Genomic DNA, 20848 nt, shown 5'->3' with positions numbered 1-20848 from the left:
AATAATAATAATAATAATAACAATAATAATAATAATGGATTAGATTTTATATAGCACTTTTCTAGACACCCAAAGCGCTTTACATTATTGATCCATTATTCATTCGCTCTCACATTCTCCCTCTGGTGGTGATAAACTACATATGTAGCCACAGCTGCCCTGGGGCAGACTGACAGAAGCGTGGCTGCCAATTCGCACCTACAGCCCCTCCGACCACCACCAAACATTCATACACCAGTGTGAGTGGCACTGGAGGCAAGGAGGGTGAAGTGTCTTGCCCAAGGACACAACAGACTGACTAGGATAGAGTGGGATTCTAACCGCCAACCCTTCGGTTATTGGACGACCCGCTCTACCACCTGAGCCATGGCTGCCCCCCAGTATATATTCATTCATTCATTCATTTTCTGAACCCGCTTTATCCTCACTAGGGTCACGGTGGTCACTTGGAGCCTATCCCAGCTACATAGGGGCGAAGGCGGGGTACACCCTGGACAAGTCGCCAGTTCATCGCAGGGCTAACATATAGAGACAAACAATCACACTTACATTCACACGTATGGGCAATTTAGATTAACCAATTAACCTATTAGTGCATGTCTTTGGATGGTGGGAGGAAGCTGGAGTAACCGGACAGAACCCACGCAGACACGGGGAGAACATGCAAACTCCACACAGAAAGGTCCCACCCCCCGTCGACTGGTGTTGGAATCAAACCCAGGACCTTCTTGCTGTGAGGCACGAGTGCTAACCACTGCACCACCGTGTCGCCAAAAAAAAAAAAAAAAAAAAACAGAATTAAAAAAATTAAATATACTCTGCATCAATGAAAACTTTACAGTTATTTTTTAAATATTTTTTTTATAAATACTTATTTGAGCAATGATTTCTGGCTGAGTTAATTGTAACACAATTTGCAACACAAAATTTACAATATTTTGAGGCAGGGATTGAAAGACAGTGTATGACCAATTAGTTTATTGAAAGTCATGAGAATTTATTTGCCACAAGAAAATTTACATAATAGAAAATATTTTTATTCTATGTGTTCTCCTTTCTCAATAACTGCCTTCACACGCTTCCTGAAACTTGCGCAAGTGTTCCTCAAATATTCGGGTGACAACTTCTCCCATTCTTCTCTAATAGTATCTTCCAGACTTTCTCGTAATAGTTTTGCTCATAGTCATTCTCTTCTTTCCATTATAAACAGTCTTTATGGACACTCCAACTATTTTTGAAATCTCCTTGGGTGTGACGAGTGCATTCAGCAAATCACACACTCTTTGACGTTTGCTTTCCTGATTACTCATATGGGCAAAAGTTTCTGAAAAGGTATGGATAACAGTGTTAGGTATGATTATGACATCAATATATGTTTGGTTTCAAAACAACTGACGTAGTGCCTGCTGAGAAAAAACAACTAAATGTTCATTGTAAATTTTGCTTCCTCACCTTGTTTATATTATAATAATAATTATAATGACCTATAAATAATGACAACTGCAGATTTTATCTTAATTTTAGTGTAAAAAAAAAAAAGTACAATTACATGAAAATGGGCATATTAACAAACTATCCTTGTACAAAAAACATTAATAACCTGAACAAACATGAACAACCTGAAATATCTTAAGAGAAGTAAATGCAATTTTACTAATATTCTGCCTGTTGCTAAATGTTTTGTGTATTTGTAATTGTAATATAAGTTGTAATGCACATGTGTAAATGAAAAAGTGATAAACTTGTTTTTGTTAAAATTGCTCTTGTTTTTCTTAAGACATTTCAAGTTCAAGTTTCAAGTTCATGTTATTCATTTTTAGGGAAACGTTGTAGATCATAATCATATGTTATCATAATGTAATTTTGCTTTTTCCACTGTTATTATCTTACTGGTCCGGCCCACTTGAGGTCATACTGAGTAGAATGTGGCCCCTGAACTAAAATGAGTTTGACACCCCTCCCTGATGTATACTATTTTTTACTAGTTTGGATGGTTGCTGTTCAATGACAGCTCTGCCTCGCCTGCAATATCTCCTTTGACAAGCAAGTGCAAGGACAGACGTCAATAAAGCGAAGTCTGTCAGTGTGTGTCCATGGAGTTGGCTGAATAAAGTGGTTGTAAAATAATAAATACAAACACACACATACACACACACATTTACTACGGCTTCCTGCTTGAGTATCGCGGCTTTAACAGTTTAAAGGGCAGGCAGACAGGCTGAGTTGCAGTGGGCTCTGGCCGGAGGTCGGATCCTGTTTTCGTCCTGTCTGACGGGCGGAAGGGGGGGGGCGGACGGGGGGTTATTACCGTGTAAAAACGCCTTCAACGTCCCTGTTTGTTGTTATTTTTGCACTTGACCGCTATTGTTTACAGCGGTGGTTGGCTATAAACCTCGACACATGCGGAAATCTGACTTTTGTATGTGTTCTGTTATTGTCGCTGATGTTTTATTGACAAGGCTACGGTGTAAATGCTTTACATACCATGGAGAGACAGTTGTACTGTCTGAACTGCTAATAATACTCCAGTCCAGCGAGACAGCGAGACCTTGTATTGCTTTCCCTCCTCGGCAAATATAGACTGCTGGCAAGTTCGATCCTCTCCCGACGATGACACATGGACATGTTAGAAGCACCGACATGAATACATCAAGCCAAATTTGCTGTTTTTTTCCCCCCCGAAAAGATGTGGTGTTTGACGGAGAGCGACACCCGTTAAAATGTAAATCCCTCTTCTGTCAGTCCATTCAGGGCAGCCCCGCTCACTCTCCCTCCACCAGACGCTCTACCCACGGGTTTAGCTCGCCAAAAACTCGTCGTCGGCTCTGGAGGAGAGTGGACGAGAAAACCTGGACCGGATTCACGGCTGCAGTCGGTCCCAAACAGCAGGGGTGTCAAACTCATTTTCTTCCAGGGGCCACATTCAGCTCAATTTGATCTCCAGTGGGCCGGACCAGTCAAATAATAGCATAATAACCTAGAAATAATGACAATTTCAAATTTTTTATATGCAAAAAATAACATTAAGCCTTTACAGGTCACTACAGTGGACAGATCTTCTCCAGCTGTTCTCTTGTATATTCATGTTTTTTTTGTTTTTTTGTTTTGTTTTTTTTTTTAGTTCCATATTATGGAAGTAAATCTGTGTCATCAGATTTTGAATTATAAATGCCACTGAATTTCTAGCACTGAGTTTTTTTGTACTGAAATTAACCCTCCAGTATCCCGTCCAGCAAAGCCCTTACTAAGCACCACTTGTGGAATAATGTCAAAAATTTTTTCGTACAGTTCGTTTTTAATTCTTTTACACTTTTTTTCTATTTCATCAACTTGAGCCGTAAATAAAAATACCAAATACTCAATAATTGTCACATTTTTAACCCTTTAAATGCTGTTTTTGTATTGTAAACAAACCTTTTTTTTTTTTTTTTTTTTTTGGATGCAAAAAACACAAAAAATTTTTTTTTTTTTCAATATACTGCATAAAAAGTGGATCACATATTATTTGATTTTTTCATCCTGGCATATGTCAATGATTAACTCCAATATCGGTTAATTTGCATTATTATTTTTGGCGCTAGGTCAAATGTTGAAAAATACTAGCATCTGTCACAAAGTGTGCCAAAAAGGCACACCTATAAATCAAACTATTAAATATTATATATTGATTTATTTTTCTGCTCTAATTTGATTTTATTTTTGTAAATCAAGGTCAGCCCTTATCATACTTATCAAATGGAAGAAATAGTGCGTTTTAGGCACACTTGGGAGACAGATGCTAGTCTTGTAATTTTCTTTTGTTTACAATGTGCAAAATTTAGTTGGTGGCCAGAATTTTAAAGATCATGCAAAAATGAACAACTTTTGAATTCTAACCTTATTTAAATTGTGAAAAATAATATGAAGTTTTTTAAAACGAAGTGCAAAGTGTGCCTAAAAAGCGCACCTGGATACCAGAGGGTTAAGTATCTGAATTTTTTGTCTCTGAATTCAACTATGTTCATAAATTTAGAATAAAAAAATTAAAAATAAAAAAAAATTCAGATGCAAAAAATTCAGAAGCAAAAAATTCAGATGCAAAAAATTCAGATCACACATCCGGGACACCAAGAATAAATAACTGATTCTATCTCAAGTCAAACTGACAGCCAGCTAATCGAGTTATGTAAGGTTGGTCAAGGGACACCGATGCAGGAAGACAGTCAGTGTGGATGTGTCATCTGAATTTTTTGCATCTGATTTTTTTGCTTTTGAATTTTTTGCATCTGAATTTCTTGTATCTGAATTTTTTTTATTCTAAATTTATGAACATAGTTGAATTCAGAGACAAAAAATTCAGATATTTAATTTCAGTGCAAAAAAAAAAAAAATTCAGATACTTAATTTTGGTGAAAAATAATTAAGATACTTAATTTCAGTGCAAAAAAAAAAAAAAAAAAAAAAAAAATTCAGTGCTAGAAATTCAATAGCTTTTATAATTCAAAATCTGATGAGACAGATTTACTTCCATACCATATCAGCCAACACAGTGGACACTCATGCACCATCCAAAACACTGCAGTTCATACAATTATTGTAACTTTGCTGCTCATGATAAACCTGATCTGCAGTGACATGTTTTAGTGTAAATCAATTGCTAATTGCTATTAGACTGCAATTAAGAAACTTTTTTTGTTTTGTTTTGTTGTTTTTTTTCATATCCTCCTGAGACCCAGCAATGCATTTTGTCCTCTGTAGGGGACAAAAGTTTGACAGTTTTACTTAAAAAATACTGTGCATTGCAATGGACATTCCATTAAAAAAATCAATCAATAAATAAAAATAATTTCAAAAATGTATCTGAAAAAATTGTTGCATTATGCAGTTTCCAATCAAGACAATTGTTTTTAATGTAAAAAAGCTAAAACTGTCAAATTCCTGGGTCTCAGGAGGATATTATCTCCATGAAATGAGTAATAACTAATATTAGCATATGATAAAAGGTGAGAAAACAGTAGCAATTTAGCAATTAGCGGCATTAAAATTGTTTTTAATTTCATAGTTTTCACACAGTTTATCACTTTCTGATGAGTTTTAAATACATGTTTCTTTGCTTCAAAAAGTAAACGCATGGTGTCCAATAGGTTCATTTAAAAAAAAAAAAAAAAAAAATCAATTGCATTGTTTTATTCATGCCTAAAGAGGAATAACAACACTCAAGAAAAAAATATTGACCAAGGTTCTCATAATTCATGCATGAAAGGGTTAAATTATGAAAACAATTACATTTTACAAACTATCCAAACAAAAAAGATCTGAAAAAAGATCTGAAAAAAAAAAGAAAAAAAAAAAATTCTGAAGAAAAATAAGAAGAAATAATAATAAGAAAAATTTGATCAATATTATGCCTCAACTTATGATCTATACATGTGCATTACAGATAAGATCTACAGTACCAAGACACAAAACAGGCAGAATATTATTAAAATTACGCTTATTTTTCCTTAGACATTTCAGGGTGTTCATATTTGTTCAGGTAACTGATATTTTATTATTACAGGATATCAGAATTTAATGTTTTTTGCTTTCTTTGTTCTTAGTAAATCAAAGAGAAAAAATTGGTGTTGCCATTATTTATAGGCATGATGTCATTTTTTTTTTTTTTTTCACATTAAACCAAGAAGAAAATTTGGAGTCATTATTTCTAGGTTATTATGCTATTATTTTCGAGTTTGACGCCCTTGATTGTTAATATCTTCTGCACTTTGCAAATTCATCCCGCGGGCCAGATTGGAACCTTTGGCGGGCCAGTTTTGGCCCCCGGGCCGCATGTTTGACACCTGTACCATACAGGGTGCAATTAGGGCTAATAGTCTGTGGAGCGTGCTAAAAATTCAATGAAACTCTGACATCTAAAGGGGTCATATTTTGCTTAATAGTGATATGACGTTCACAAACGAATTGAATCTTTTGAACGGCTCTTTGAAATGAATGATGGGAACCGAGTCTTTGGAAAGAGCCGTTCATTTTTCTTTTCTTTTTTTTTTAAATTAATAACAGTGATTAATCACTGTTGTGTTTTGTGCAGTTCTTTCCGTATGTTTACGCACATTTATTGTTCTTGTTCTTAGGGAAAATGCACTACAGTTGTTAAGGTATTTAAGTAATTGCAATGATAAATCGCTTTTGTCTTTTGTGCATTTTTTTCTGTATGTTTACCAACATACTGTTCTTGTTCTGAGAACTGCACTATAGTTCAGGAATTTAAGTAATTGCAGTGATTAAATGCTGTTGTGTTTTGTGCAATTTTTTCCGTATGTTTACACACATTTATTGTTCTTGTTTTGAGGAGAATAAAATGTTATTTCACAAGAAAATGTTTTATTTTCTTCTTCATTTTTAGGCTACAGACTAGTCCACATAATGTACCGTGATGTTTTTTATCAAATTCCAGCATTTGCCTCATGTCACCTCTCATGTCATGTATTTAGCCCACACATTTTAACTAACTATTCTTTTTTACGGTAAGATAATATCTACTGCCGCGCCAACTAAACACCTTTAAAATGTAATGTCAATCATCATATGTAGCCTATTTAGTCATTAAAACATTGGTGTTTCAAAATAATGCAAAAAACATAAAAGAGCCAGTCTTTTGAACGGCTCTTTTTAGTGAACGGCTCCTGATTGAATGTCTCCCTTCAAAGAGCTAAAAGTCCCATCAATATTGCTAAACTCACTTTTATTAGTCTTTGGTACATTTATTTGTGTATTTGGGGACCATAAGGCAAGGCAAGTTTGTTTGTAAAGCACACAGGTGTCAAACATGCGGCCCGGGGGCCAAAATCCGGCCCTTGGGATGAATTTGTGAAATGCAAAAATTACACTGAAGATATTAACAATCAAGGATGTTAAAATAATTTTTGGTCAATTCAATCTAAAGTGGGTCAGTTCAGTAAAATACTATCTTTATTACCTATAAATTATGAAAACTGCAATTTTTTTCTCTTTGTTTTAGTGAAAAAAAAGTTACATTACACAAGAATATTTACATCTACAGACTGGACTTTTACAAAAAATGTGAATATCTGAAATGTCTTAAGAAAAGTATGTGGAATTCTAATAATATTCTGCCTGTTATTTAATGTTTTGTGTATTTGTAGATCCACTGTGATCTCTAACTTGTGATTCACATGTATAAATGATAAACTAAGGCATTATATTGTTAAAATTGCACTTATTTTACTTGAGAATTTTCAGGTTGCTTATATTTGTTCATGTTATGTTTGAGTACAATTCATAGATGTAAACCATTTCATTACGGAATTTTAATTTTTTCACTCAAAAGTTATTATTATCCTATTATTTATGTTATTTTACTGGTCCGGCCCACTTTATATCATATCAGGCTGTATGTGGCCCCTGAATGAAAATGAGTTTGACACCCCTGGTATAGCTAATTTCAGCAACAAGACAATTCAAGGTGCTTCACACAGGACATTGAAATACAACAAGGGAAAAAGAAACACATTTAAAACATTATAAAAGAAACATGTAAAAGGTGATTATAAACAGCAAGTAAGAAAACAACACATAAAACCCAAAAAATATAAAAACACAGACATGTTAAAATAAGAGTTGCAGTGCAGAATTTCGAAGGAGAATATAAAATTTAAAAAGTAAAAAGCCTTTTAGTCAAAGGCAGCAGTGAACAGGTGAGTCTTTAACCTTGACTTAAAAGAACTCAGACTCTCAGCAGACCTGATATTTTCTGGTAGTTCGTTCCATATATACGGAGCATAGAAACTGAACGTTGATTCTCCACTATAACAGTTTGAAAAGTTTGAATTTGAACACTCCAGGTGCTGCAAAGCTATCTTTATATTCATTTTTGCAAAAATCAAGTGTATTTCTACAACCTGCTTCAATTCCTGCTTTCCCCTCCCCCCAACTTTATTGAAAATATATGTGTATATAAAACATTGAGAAATTTTGAATGGAAAAATCGTTCTAATAAATAAATTAATATAATGCAAAGGCCTACAGACACAAAGAAGAAAAGATAATGATAATAACTTAAAATATAAATATCTAAGAAAAAAAACATTGAAAAAAATTCTTCAGAAATTGGCAGAGTATTTGTGCTTTTCTTGTTAAAGATAAATTCCAGTGATTTAATATATTTTTCAAATTCAATCATAAAGACTTAAAAATTTGTTTTGGCATATTCACTTTCGTGTATGTGACATTTTCCGAATAAAAAGATCAAATTAACAATACATTCAAAATTACGTATGTCATGTTCAACATTTACAAGTACATTTTGAGATGTTATAGCTGTATTTTCATTACATTTACATATAAGATAGTTTTTAATTTTGGACCAGAAGTCAGAAGAATGCACACAAAGAAAGAATAAGTGCAAAGTGGTTTCAGGATAAGAATTACAAAAGTTACATATTCCTTCAACGTCAGAAAATCTGGATAAAATACCGTTGGAGGGATTTGTTATGTAAAATCTTGAGATGTATTATTCTAATTTTGTGTTTCAATTCCTGCTTAACTTGTTATGTTTTATAAGTAGTTACGTCACAACATTTGCACATATAAGGTCAAGACTTCCAACAAACATTTCTCAGAGTACGACATAATTGTTTAACAGCAGCAGCGGTTGTAGTAAAAACTGAAAATATATCCAAACTTAAAGCCGATTACCTAAAACGTTCAGTTGCTAGTTGTATTAACGAACACAAGTGACTGAACGGGACAGAAAGCACGGTCAACAACTTGGAGGGGGAGGGGCGTGAAGTGGCTCATTTGCATTTAAAGGGCCAGCGTTCAAAACGACATTTCTGATGTCATTACTTAGAAATAAGGTTGAAGATGGACCTGTGGAGTTTAACTAATGAAGAATTCAGACCCAAATATAACATTTACATTTTATGTAGACCACAGGGAAATGTTTTAAAATTCATAATTCCATTTAAAAAAAAGCAAAATATCACTCCTTTAAAAGAGGAGCAGTGGATATACAACTGTGCATTGGAATAATACTAGCTAGCTAACTGCTAGCATAAAAAATATACAAATTATTATATCATAAGCATCATAGCATAATTGTAATATTTTTGGCTGAATTGTGATACCTGTGTAAATTTACTTTTCTAACACTGCTACTTCATTTTGCATCACTGGCTATATTGTGGAAAAAAAAAAAATAGGCAATTATGTTGTGAGGCTAACAATATGTAACTTAAGTTTTGTACACTAATATGATGTTAAAAGTGATTTTGTTTTCCAGACCAGTAATAAAGTTTTTAAGAGAACTATGAGATGCTATTGGCATAAATAATTAATAATATTCTAGTTATATTAAGTAATTATACAACAAAACAGTTAAAAAAATAAAGTTAGTTGAATCATATCAAATAAATAATAAATTAGAATAAATAAAATAATAGTTAGAATGCCAGAAAATGTTAAACTATTTAGCTTTACTTATTTTTCCGAAGCAATGCTAGTTGTGTGCTCACTACAAAAAAAGTAGGCTTAATTAACCTTTAAGTTTTGCACATTTTTCACACTTTCCATTCATTGTTTTTTTTGATAATTTTGGTTGTGTTCATCCATATGGCATTATTATTGACAAGATTGTCTATCATTATTTTATCTTGTTTTTTCCAGCTGACCACCAACTATAACTCTAAAATACACTGTGTACAAGCAGAAGTTACTCTCAAACTATTCAATTTAAACCCATTTAAACCCATTCACCGTATGAAGAAACAGTCTTTGTGCTTTGTGGTATGAGCGTGATTGATATTAGAATTGGCTCTAAGGGTTAAATAACATCCGCTAGTTAACTGCTATCTTCAAAAAGATAAATTAATGAATTTAACTTTATTTGTGAATACTTAAATATGTGATTTTGTTAGCTCACCAGCCATGAGCTACTGTGAAGCAGCTGTGTCCGTCGTCTTCGTCTTCATCTTCATCTTCATCTTCATCTTCATCTTCATCTTTGTTGTCCATTTCTTCAAACATCTTCCCTGTCAAAACTAGTGGTCAGATTCATTTCAAATTTTGTATGCTTCCTTGGTACAATGTCTACAAAGTTTTTTCACAGTGTTGAGAAATTTTGATTTTTTGATGAATTTTTGAGATATTAAAAATTTGTCTTTACTCATAATGGGCCATATTTTGATGGCTTATAATATGAAAGTGGTTAGAGATATGCACAGAGTTACTACTGAGGGCTGTCAGTAAGTCATATATGGACTTCCATTTAATTATTTGAGTTATCCTCCAGTGAAAGTACCAGCTACTTCTATTGGGAAACTGATCTCATTAAGACCACAGGACTCTAACATAGCAGCAGAACCTGACAACCTTGCAAATTTAAGTTGTTATTGATTCTTGATAGAATATGCGAGATACAGAGCTATTGGCCCTATTTGATTGCAGCCTAGTCATACAGTTTTTCAGAAAATGGTCTGACATCCTACTGAGTAGTTTTTCCAGAAAACTGTCAGTAGGATAAAAAAAAAAGGGGGGGGGGAATCCTTTTTTAGTTATATTATGTAAACATACAACATATAGTTAAAACACAAGAAAAGATTAAGCTATTTATTTTTCCTAAGTAATCCTAGTTCTGTGCTAATTGCAAAAAAAAATAAAATAAAATAAAATAAAATAAAAGGTGTTTCTTTTTTATGAATTTCACATTTTGGCACATTTGTTGAATGTACCTTTTGCATCTGCTTGTAGACAGTGTATTTTAGAGTTTTTATAGGAGCTAAGCAGGAAATAACAACATAACAGCATAAAGTAAAAATACAAAATCTTGTCAAAATTATCCCCCCCTAAAAAAAGAATGAAAATCATGTAAAATGTGCATAACAGTCTCCAAGGGTTAATTAGATTTAGATCTGACAGCATTTCCACATAGATCACTTTGTTGGTGGTTGAAAAATATTTACACTTTTACACCTTTATCAAATAACCTGACTTGAGAGAAACACAAATAAGTGATGGCAATTAGTTCCTTTTTTCACCCTCACCTGAAACTCAGTATTTCAACTGATTTACTCCTCCGAATTTTGATAAACAGAAACACTATACCTTTAATAAAAATAAAGAATACTCATGTATATTTATTATGCTGTTTGTTTGGTTTTTTTTTTTTTTTTTTTTTTTAATTCAAATTTCATATGCTTTTGTTAAACCCAAATGAAGCACAATTCATAAAAAGTAAACATGCATCAACAGTCAGTTGAGCAGGAGATAAAATAAATATATTAGAAATTTTAAAAATCTTTATAATTGAAATGCTGTGAAAAAAACGTTGTCGGCAGTTTATAGTGACGCATATATATATATATATATATATATATATATATATATATATATATATATATATAACAAAAAGTTGGAATAACTTTGTAAATACAAATTAATAACATCTTTTTTTTTTTTTAACATCGCCCCTTCGTCGACGTCATTGTGCGTCACTGACGTGCGACTGTTTTCGAGCTGTCTTGTCTACGGACGAAGGGCACGAATGTGGTTGTATATTTGTTGAAAGTGCCCCAGGTTAACCAATTTATGACCACGATTCTAGTCAGGTTTCTAGAGGTAAAGGTCGACGGGCTGCTCGGTGTGTTTCTACTGTGTGTCTATGGCAGCAGGTCATTTTTTACGGCTGGGATTATCTGAGGAAGTGGTGAAACGAGTGAGACGTTCAGGTCTGTGAAGGAAAACACGACTCAACCGACCGACCTTTTACACCTCTAACAGCTTATTTCGTGAGTATCCCATGTTGACAGACTAACAGACCTTATGTTTGACTGATAGGTCTAATGTACTACGAATACATGCCAGATGGGGCTATTAACAGCATTGACAAATGGCGAACCAACCTTGAAACAACTGTCATTATAATATTTGCTACTGTGACTGAGATTGATAGGATTTGGGTGAACTTTATCCCTAAAAGATATTCATGACATTTGTACTCTGTAGTCATAGACCCAGTAAACAAACATGAGGAGTGATTGTGGACTGACAGTTTTTTGCCCAACTTGTGCAGCCATGGTTGAGTCCTGAGCTGGCAGGATGGCATCTGTGGCTGCAGTCTCCACACCCTCTGTCTTAGGGAATACCCCTGCCCAGAAGGACTACTATGTACTTCGCACCCTCACAGCTGGAGGTAAGGTCTACACAGACACGGTGTATAATCAAATCTGTACTATCTGTCCAGTCAGAAATGTGCAGACAGGATAGACTTCACTTTGGACCTGGAGAAACATCTCCTTGTTTGCTTTACTGCCTCCAGCCTTCTGTTAAGACCCAGAAATTGATGTTGGCTTATGTCATACTCCAGATGTGTTATTTTTATGGAAATTATGGTTTCTTCTCAAGAGTTATTTTGGAAGAAAACCATCAATATTAGGAAATACCTTATTTGTATCTGGTGCATTTTCTCTTTAAAGAGCGTGTTGTGTTTTGTTCTGTTTTTCCGTTCAGGTGTAGCAGCATGTTGTGCCAAAAGTTCTATTGCTCCTTTGGACAGAGTGAAGATTCTGCTTCAAGCCCAGAACCCCCACTACAAACATCTAGGTTAAACATCATCGGCTAATAATACAAAAAAAAAGTAATGTTTGTTTCCACACTTTGGTTCTATGTCATTTGATACTTTGAATTTTTTCTTACAGGAGTGTTTTCCACTCTGACAGCAATACCAAAGAAAGAAGGCTTCTTGGGCCTGTACAAGGGTAATGGAGCCATGATGGTCAGGATATTTCCATATGGAGCTATTCAGTTCATGGCCTTCGACGCTTACAGTGAGGTACACTGGGGGTACACTTTGGGGTTTTATGGTTAACTTAAAACTGCTTTGGCGTATGTTTATTTAAGTGTTTTTTGCTAAAACACCTCTCTGACAGAAAGTGTTTCAACCTGTCAGGTGAAACTTTATTTCATCTTGCATTATGTTCACTGTAGTTACCCTTCCATTTACAGCTGCTGAGAAAAAATCTTGGGATTTCTGGACACATCCACCGTCTCATGGCAGGATCAATGGCAGGTAATTTATCTCTTTCCTTGATAAGGCTCGCCGTTACAAACAGTGTAAATTGGACATCATGTACTGTTGACATACTGATATTAAAAAAAAGTTGTTTTTTTTACATTTGCATGCAAATGGGAGGAAAATGTTTTTTTCATTTCCTGGATCATGCACACTACCTTTCACTATGACATTTGCTTCCTTTTGTGTGCCCCTTTTTCGTAATGTGACAGTCACTACTTCTCCAGGATGCAAATCAGCATCAGTTCAGGAAGAAGAAAGAATGACTATTCACATCTAAATAGGAACATGCACAGAAAAATTCCGTTTGATATTTTGCTACATAATATGTAGCAAAATATCAAATGGAATTATGTAAAAATTATCCACAGATCATTTTGTGTGAATGTTTAAACCCATTTAAATTGCAAACACAAGTCATAAAAGTGTGTTTTACAGTAGTTTTCTTTTACATCTTTGTGCTTCCAGGGATGACTGCGGTAATATGCACCTATCCTTTGGATATGGTCCGAGCCAGGCTCGCCTTCCAGGTAAAAGGAGAACATCGCTACACTGGGATTGCCAATGCCTTCCAGACCATCTACCTTAAGGTGAGCCTCAGTAATTCACCTTGTTAGACAAGCAACAGTTTTTTTTTTAGGAAGACTCTGCTATGCTCCTCTTGAAAGCAGTACATGTTTTTCATTTACTGTTGGGACATTAGCAGCAATGAGGGACATTTAGTCAGCTTGTTGGTCTGTCTGTTGTGTGGTTTATACACCTCTTTGGTCCAGACTGTCTGATGAGTATCAACATGGTAACAGTGACTGTGAGCAAGTCAAGCTGCCTGTGTTACCTTCATAACAGAGAGTTATTTGGCTTGGTATGAAACAGTTACTATCTTCAGAGGTCCTTATATATGTGATGTCATATCTCATTCATTGTGTTCTTGCGTGGTGGCTACACCACAATGACTAGATCAAATGAATTATGAATTTTCAGAATAATTGCGGTCAAGAACTTTTAGTATTAAATATTCTTAGTCTGTGATTACACCAATCTAGTTGTTACTTGATGCCTCCATCCCCCAGTAATTGTCTCAAAATGAGAGGTTCCCTATGTAAGCGCTGCATGTGCAACATCTGAGTTGGAGTCCGTGTTGTGTCAGGAACCAGATGCCTGTTGACTTTAGCTGTCTGCATATCTAATTTAACAGTATCTACTTTTGCACACTGTTGCAGCAGTAGAGCTGCAGAAGAGATGCACTGAAGAAACCAAGGAGATTTTTGGGAAACGTCAATGTAAAATCAGTGTGTCTTGTAGGCAGCCAAGTCTACCATACTCTAAGATAAGCTCATGTCAGCAGACAAACAGACAAAACATGTAAACACAAACAAGCATTGGCAAAGCTCCATAGTACACCTTTAGAACTAAGCATTTTAGACATCTTTAACAAAAAAGCTGACAGTTTGTAAGTTAATTGCAAAATTGTACTCGTTAAATTTAACTAAACCTTAATTGAAAAAAAACCCAAAAAACTAACATCATAGAGTCTCTAGAACTCCTACTCACAAAAGTTTCTTACTCATTGTTAGGTCTGTTTGAATTGCAGTGTGTGATAGGATTGTACACAGTTTAATACTGTCAGTCTGTTTTCACATACATTTGGGATTTTAAGTGTGTTCACATGAAAACTCAGTTTAAGGAGTGTCCCACTGGTCACCAAAGTATGATGTGGAAATGTGATGAAAATATTTAAGAAAACATCTTGTATTCAGCAGATAAATGTTTGAAATAAACAGCATTTACATATTTAGTAACTGACTTTTTCGATGTGGGACAAGGAGGAAGTGGCATTTTAGGTATTTTTAGTGTCGTCCGCTTTTTATGGAAAAAAGTAATATCGGATACATTTTTATTTTCATTAAATGAATATTGTTGTTCTGTTTATTTAAAGGAAGGGGGCATGTTAGGCTTCTATAGGGGACTGACTCCAACTCTTATTGGAATGGCTCCTTATGCAGGTGAGCATTAATGTATGAATTCTTAACAGTGGTTGTTAGCTGTGCACAGCTTCACATGAGGGTTAAATGTCTTCTCTTTGTGCTTCTTCTCTCCAGGTCTCTCCTTCTTCACATTCGGCACCCTGAAGAGTTTGGGCTTAAAACATTTCCCAGAGATGCTGGGCCGTCCCTCTTCAGACAACCCTGATGTCCTCGTCCTGAAAACTTATGTCAACCTGCTCTGTGGAGGGTTCGCCGGTGTCATTGCTCAGACAATATCGTAAGTGTTGCAGGCAGGCAGCCAAAAAGGTTTCTGGCCTGAGCTCACATGAATAATGAACCAAATGATTTGAGCCCTTAATTTGTGCGATTTGGCCGGGGCTTCTTATTGACTGATTTGAGTTATTAATGGTTGGTGTATCACATTGTTGTACAACAACGCATATGTCCAGAGACAGTTTGTCTTTTTGACAGATACCCTTTGGATGTGGCGAGAAGAAGAATGCAGTTAGGAGGAGTGCTTCCAGACTCTGAGAAATGTGTGTAAGTATCACAAATGTAATGTTTGGAGTACACTACCTGTCTGTGTGTACATGGTAATGTAGAGATTTCTTTAATTGATGGACTCTCTTCAATTATTTTTCTAAAAGATGCATTTATCTGTGTTTTCATGTAATCTTATATTGTTTACGGGCTAGTTGTTGGTTATCTCTTGTGAGCAGAAAGAAGCTCACACAACACTATGTACATGTAGATCATAAGTGACATAAAGGGAAAAAAAATACTATTTATTACATTGTATGCTACTTAAATAAAGCTGAATTTTATCTTAATTTCTTAATGAAGGTTAATAAGAGATATCCTTTTGTTTCTCAGTTTGTCATGGTAATATGTTGCTTGTATACAGAACAATGGGAGACTGGTGAAACATTTAGTGTGAGTTACAGACACTGAATCAAAAGAAAGAAACCTTCACATGTAGTTTGAAAAAGACAAGCTACATTAAACACAATATAGATAAATACAAGCAAGAGCACTTAAATGGTAAAATCAGCATTAAACAAGATAATAAAACAAACAGTAAAACCAATAAAATAAAAAAAGCAAGTGTAAAATAGTGACATTTTGTTCAGTGTAGAAGAAGACAACGTATTACCGTCCATGATTTCATCTGACTTGTCATTCGAAGCAGAGAGGCTAAAACAGAAAGGCCCTGTCACCTTTAGTCATAAGGTTTGAGTGAGGAATGACCTTCCAGAGATTCTCAGTTTGCACTGAGGCTTGTATGAGAATGAGAGGTCAGCCATATTTTCTGGAGTTAAACCATCCTGTGTATTTAAAACTGATGATTAGGATTTTAAAATGTATTCTAAAGTGGACTGTAAACTAATGAAGTGATTTTAAAACTGGTGGGAATTATTTCCAGGTCATTATAAGAATGAAGATTGTTTTAATACTTAAACAGGCTTTATTTCCAACATCATTTATTTCATTTAAATAAGAGAAGCTCATGCCGTGAAAGTGTGTCCTCAGGGAGACATGAGTTAAATGAAAATTGAGTTTGATGAACTATGCACTGAAACTATACAGATAAATTCCTGAAATAAGGAAAGTATTTAGAATAAATAACCCTTTAGATTGGAGGACTTACTTGCATTTGAGCAGTTAAAAGCTGGCAGCATGCCACATACCTTTACCAGTCCACATGCTACTGATTGTTCTTAGCTCCTGTTCACTTTTTTCTTTTTCTTTTTTTTAATATCTCATAAGTACATGCATTAATTCTATGGTACACAGGTAAATGCTAGTAAAAGTTGTCTTTTTATACAGGTTATTAAAGTCAAGCAACAGGGAGTTCTCATGTTTCTGTAAAATTATTACCAAAACTAAAATCTTTCATTTTGTTTAAGTAATTTGGTCTTTTCACTGTTTGTTTTTAAAAGTACATGCTTTCCGTGTTTATCATTTTAATGCAGTATGATTTTTTCTTTTCCTTCTCGAACAGAAATCTGACCAAGACCCTGCAGTACGTGTACACAAAGTATGGTATCAAGAAAGGATTGTACCGAGGCCTTTCTCTGAACTACATCCGCTGTGTCCCCTCCCAGGCCATGGCTTTTACCACCTATGAGTTTATGAAGCAGGTCCTCTACCTCAACTAGCCATAGATTTTGTACCGTCCACCAAGTCTCCACCTGGGCCTGTACTCCTGAATGCTTCCTTACTGAATGACCTGAGGCTCACTCACTACGTCTTAAACCTTTTAATGTAGAAGCTGCTTTTTTTCCCGAGTCAGACTTCAGTTAGAGTCGAGATTGAGAGAGGATAGTCAGACGCTCTGCACTCTGTCCGATGTCCCTCTCATTCCCTCTTATTTCCAGCTTTTGTGACTTTGTCTGGAGGTGTTCTACTCTTTCTCTGATGTGGATCAGCAGGTAGCCACACTTTTGGTCTGATGTGGCTTGATGGCTTTGTGCAGCTTTTGGTGGCAATGTTGCCACAACACTTTCGTCACAGAGCAAACTCAGATTCTCACACACTTTGTTTTTTCACTGTATCTTCATTTAATTATTCTTTATACACATCAGGTAGAAATGATCTAAAAATCAACAATTTTCATTTTTACTTAAAAGCAGGGAACTTGATAATCCATGAAGCACATAGTTCTACATGCACCATATTTTTTTCTTCATTTTTAGCATACAGATTTGACAGACTGGTTTGTAGGTTGGTGGTGTTGGTGTTAACATGTATCTGAAATGTTAAAAATACTCTGATCGCCAATGTTTTTCCTTGTCAGGGTTTGGTGTGTTTCTAAAGGCAAAGTATGTAACATTTCTAGCTGTGTTTGTGAATAGACTTGGCAGCTCCTCTTGACTCGGCACATGAAGGAGTTAGAGCAGAATGTTGAGGGTTAGCAGGGTAGCAAAACAAAAAGATATGAAATAGATAAATAAAACATTATTTCCTGATCATACTTATATCCTTAAAACACAAAGGCACAAATACTTTTCCAAAATGCTTTGTCATTTGTTCTGGTTATCACTGACAAGTCTGTTAGAGTCCACAGACTCGAAGCGTTGTATGTGTTTCCTATACCCAGAGTTTTGTCCGTCAGACAGAACAGACCAAAGGGGGCCCTGTAGATAAATCCACCACCACACAATGACAGAGGGTCAGAAGTCATGACTAAGAAACATTATTGTGTGTGTATAGTGTTATATAGTATATATAGTGTTTTTTAAGGAAAATATTACATACTTTGCCTTTAAATTGTTGGATTATAATCCATTATCTTTTGAAAAGGCTGTTTGTGCATATTTGCTCCCCAATCAGTACACACATTTTCCTTTCTGCTTTCATACAGTAGGTTTTCTAAATGTACAGATGTGGGACGTGACTTAATCATAATGGCCTCCCATTTTATTGCCAAACCTTGAATGAATCAGTTACTGTATGCATTTTCATTTTGCATAAAAAAAAAAAATTGTTGTGCGCTCAGATGTAAAGTTTATAGCATTGTTAATACTAAATTATGTTAATCCATGCTGAGCTGAGACTGAGGACAATTTTAGGGTTTTTGTGTGATTACACAGTCATCTACTGTCCTGAGAAACTTGGGATGTACGTAGGTTTCTCGCATCTGAAGGGACATACCTGATGGTGGTGATTCAGGGCAGCTTTGCACTTTGACTGTAGCTTCTTCTTCTTGTATTTATTGATTTAACTATTGTATGCCACTAGGTGGCAGCATTGAATACAAATAACATTGTTTACCATGAGCTGGACACAAAATTCATCAAATTTTAAAGTAAACTCACATCATAGGATTTTTCTCATTTGTTTAAACAAAGCAGGTAGCAGGCATTGAGCACAATACATGCAGTATTTTTAACCCTCTTTAGCCCAAATCTTCGATCACTCACTGGAGCCATTATAGATGTTTGCATTTATTGGATGTTATTATTTATTGGACGAATGGAGAGGGGAGATTGCGCTGGGATTCCTCTGAGCCTCAAGTGCACCACAGGGCTTCAGGTCACTGCCAATGTTAGCCATATCTGTTTCTCCTGTCGTCAGCTTCATGCCTTCATCTACATATGGTGTCTTATGAGCACAGTGCTTAAATGTTTTATTTAACCTCACATTTTAGTTCATGCCTAAGCTTTTAGATCTCGGTGTAGGAGGGAAAGGAAACTACAGAGGGCAGATGCCTTATTATGTTGAAATATAACATTTTACACAGACTACTGAATGATTAAAAGGAACAGAGGAAATGGAGACAATAAAAATGCTTTATGCAGCGTCTTACCTGGATAGTTACCACTCATCACACAGTGCAGAAAAACAAACTTTCAGAAACTTTTCCGAAAGTTGACCAGAGGATAAAACTTCACTAGAGTACTAAAATACTAGTCCAGGTTTCTGAGCATTAATATAATAATAAAGGGACGTGAAAGACAGGTTTATGTGTTCCATGAAAATGCTGCATCCTGAATATGATGTCACTAGGGTACGATTTTGCATCAAGCACCATGTCAAACAAAATAACAGGTTTTATCCAACTCAGTTCACATGATCTCTCCTAATAGCACCCTTGTGAATTGTCTTACAAAGTACAAGTACAAAAGAGTTGTTTATGTAAAGCTGATTGTAGCTGTGTTATGATAAAGGTATCAGAGCTGGATGGGAACGTCCACCCTGCCTGCCTCTACAGTGTGGTCACAGTGGTTGGAAGTGGCAGCTGCCATAGTTCTCTGCAACATTTCCTGATGGTACATGAATAGACCAGCTCTGTTTCTGCTGCAACTTATTCGTTTTAAGTCATGGGGATTTAGTTGTTTATATGCAATGTTGTATCCTGTGATTCTATAGATGTAACTAATTACAAAGTAAATATTTGAGAGTGACCGAACAATGTAAATGCCTTTTTTTTTTTTTTTCAAATGTTTGTTAGGTTTTTTTTTCTCTTTATACATGCTCAGTTTTGCTTGTCATGCTTTGTGTAAGCATCGTCTGGATACATTAAATGATTAATTCTTGTCTATGCTGGCACAGAGTCTGATTTTTCATTTGTTGTCGGTTTAATGTGTGGTTGATAATGGAGTAGATCAGTGGTTCCCAACCGTTTTTGGCTCATGACCCCATTTTAACATTACGAGTTTCTGGTGACCCCAGACATTCAAAACGGTAAAATTAATTTGTTTTTTATCATGTAATAGTTTGCTATACTATGTTGCAAATAAAAGTTAATTTTATACGACATTTAGTCTATATAATGTACATTATTATGGATGGAGGCAGAAAAGCCAGGTGTTGATTACTGCACAAACTGAGAATTTTATTTTCCTTGTTTAGGATATCTACAGTCAGTTCAGCGTGGATTTACAAGGCTGACAATTAATACTGAACAAACAAGAACTCAAACTATGAATTATGAAAGAGCATCTTAAACTGGCCACAATGAACATTTGAAAGATAAGCAGTACCACAGTGCTTCAGTTTCAGCTTCACAGTTTGTCGTGTCTTTTTTGTACTGTGATTGTCTCACTCAACTCACCATATATTTTTTATTTGTAAGTTTGTTTTTGTTTTTGTTTTTTTTTAATTACCAGAAATTTCAGGCAACCTCATTTTTTTTTATTTCAGGTGACCCTACGTAGGGTTTTGACCCCAAGGTTGAAAAACACTGGAATAAATAATTTGTGACAGAAATCATGGCTTTCACGTTTAAACAAAAACGAGTAAAATTAGTGAGTTTTTCATGCACAACACAACTAAAATAAAAAACCAAGCCTTA

At 35.1% G+C, this 20848-nt stretch overlaps 2 protein-coding genes across 2 annotated transcripts in view; one reads left to right on the top strand and one right to left on the bottom strand.

Moving 5' to 3' along the window:
- The window catches only part of tet1 (tet methylcytosine dioxygenase 1), a 59095-nt gene extending 56291 nt beyond the window's left edge, over positions 1–2804 (bottom strand). The window contains exon 1 of the mRNA XM_030155313.1: positions 2485–2804. The gene's annotated coding sequence lies outside the window, so the exon portion shown is untranslated. The remainder of the gene's footprint in view (positions 1–2484) is intronic.
- An 8694-nt stretch (positions 2805–11498) lies between these two features.
- slc25a16 (solute carrier family 25 member 16) lies at positions 11499–20100 on the top strand. The gene is made up of 10 exons (XM_030156110.1): positions 11499–11783; positions 12068–12187; positions 12505–12597; positions 12693–12826; positions 13000–13063; positions 13535–13656; positions 15003–15069; positions 15166–15328; positions 15523–15591; positions 17054–20100. Exons 2-10 carry the CDS (start codon positions 12094–12096, stop codon positions 17208–17210), a joined length of 963 nt encoding a protein of 320 aa, XP_030011970.1. The 5' UTR covers positions 11499–11783; positions 12068–12093; the 3' UTR covers positions 17211–20100.
- Positions 20101–20848: the final 748 nt, after the last annotated feature.

This window comes from Sphaeramia orbicularis, chromosome 15, assembly GCF_902148855.1.
Source record: "Sphaeramia orbicularis chromosome 15, fSphaOr1.1, whole genome shotgun sequence".
NCBI classification, from domain to species: Eukaryota; Metazoa; Chordata; class Actinopteri; order Kurtiformes; family Apogonidae; genus Sphaeramia; species Sphaeramia orbicularis.
The sequence above is the reverse complement of the archived record's forward strand: the minus strand, read 5'-3'. Positions and strand labels throughout refer to the sequence as shown.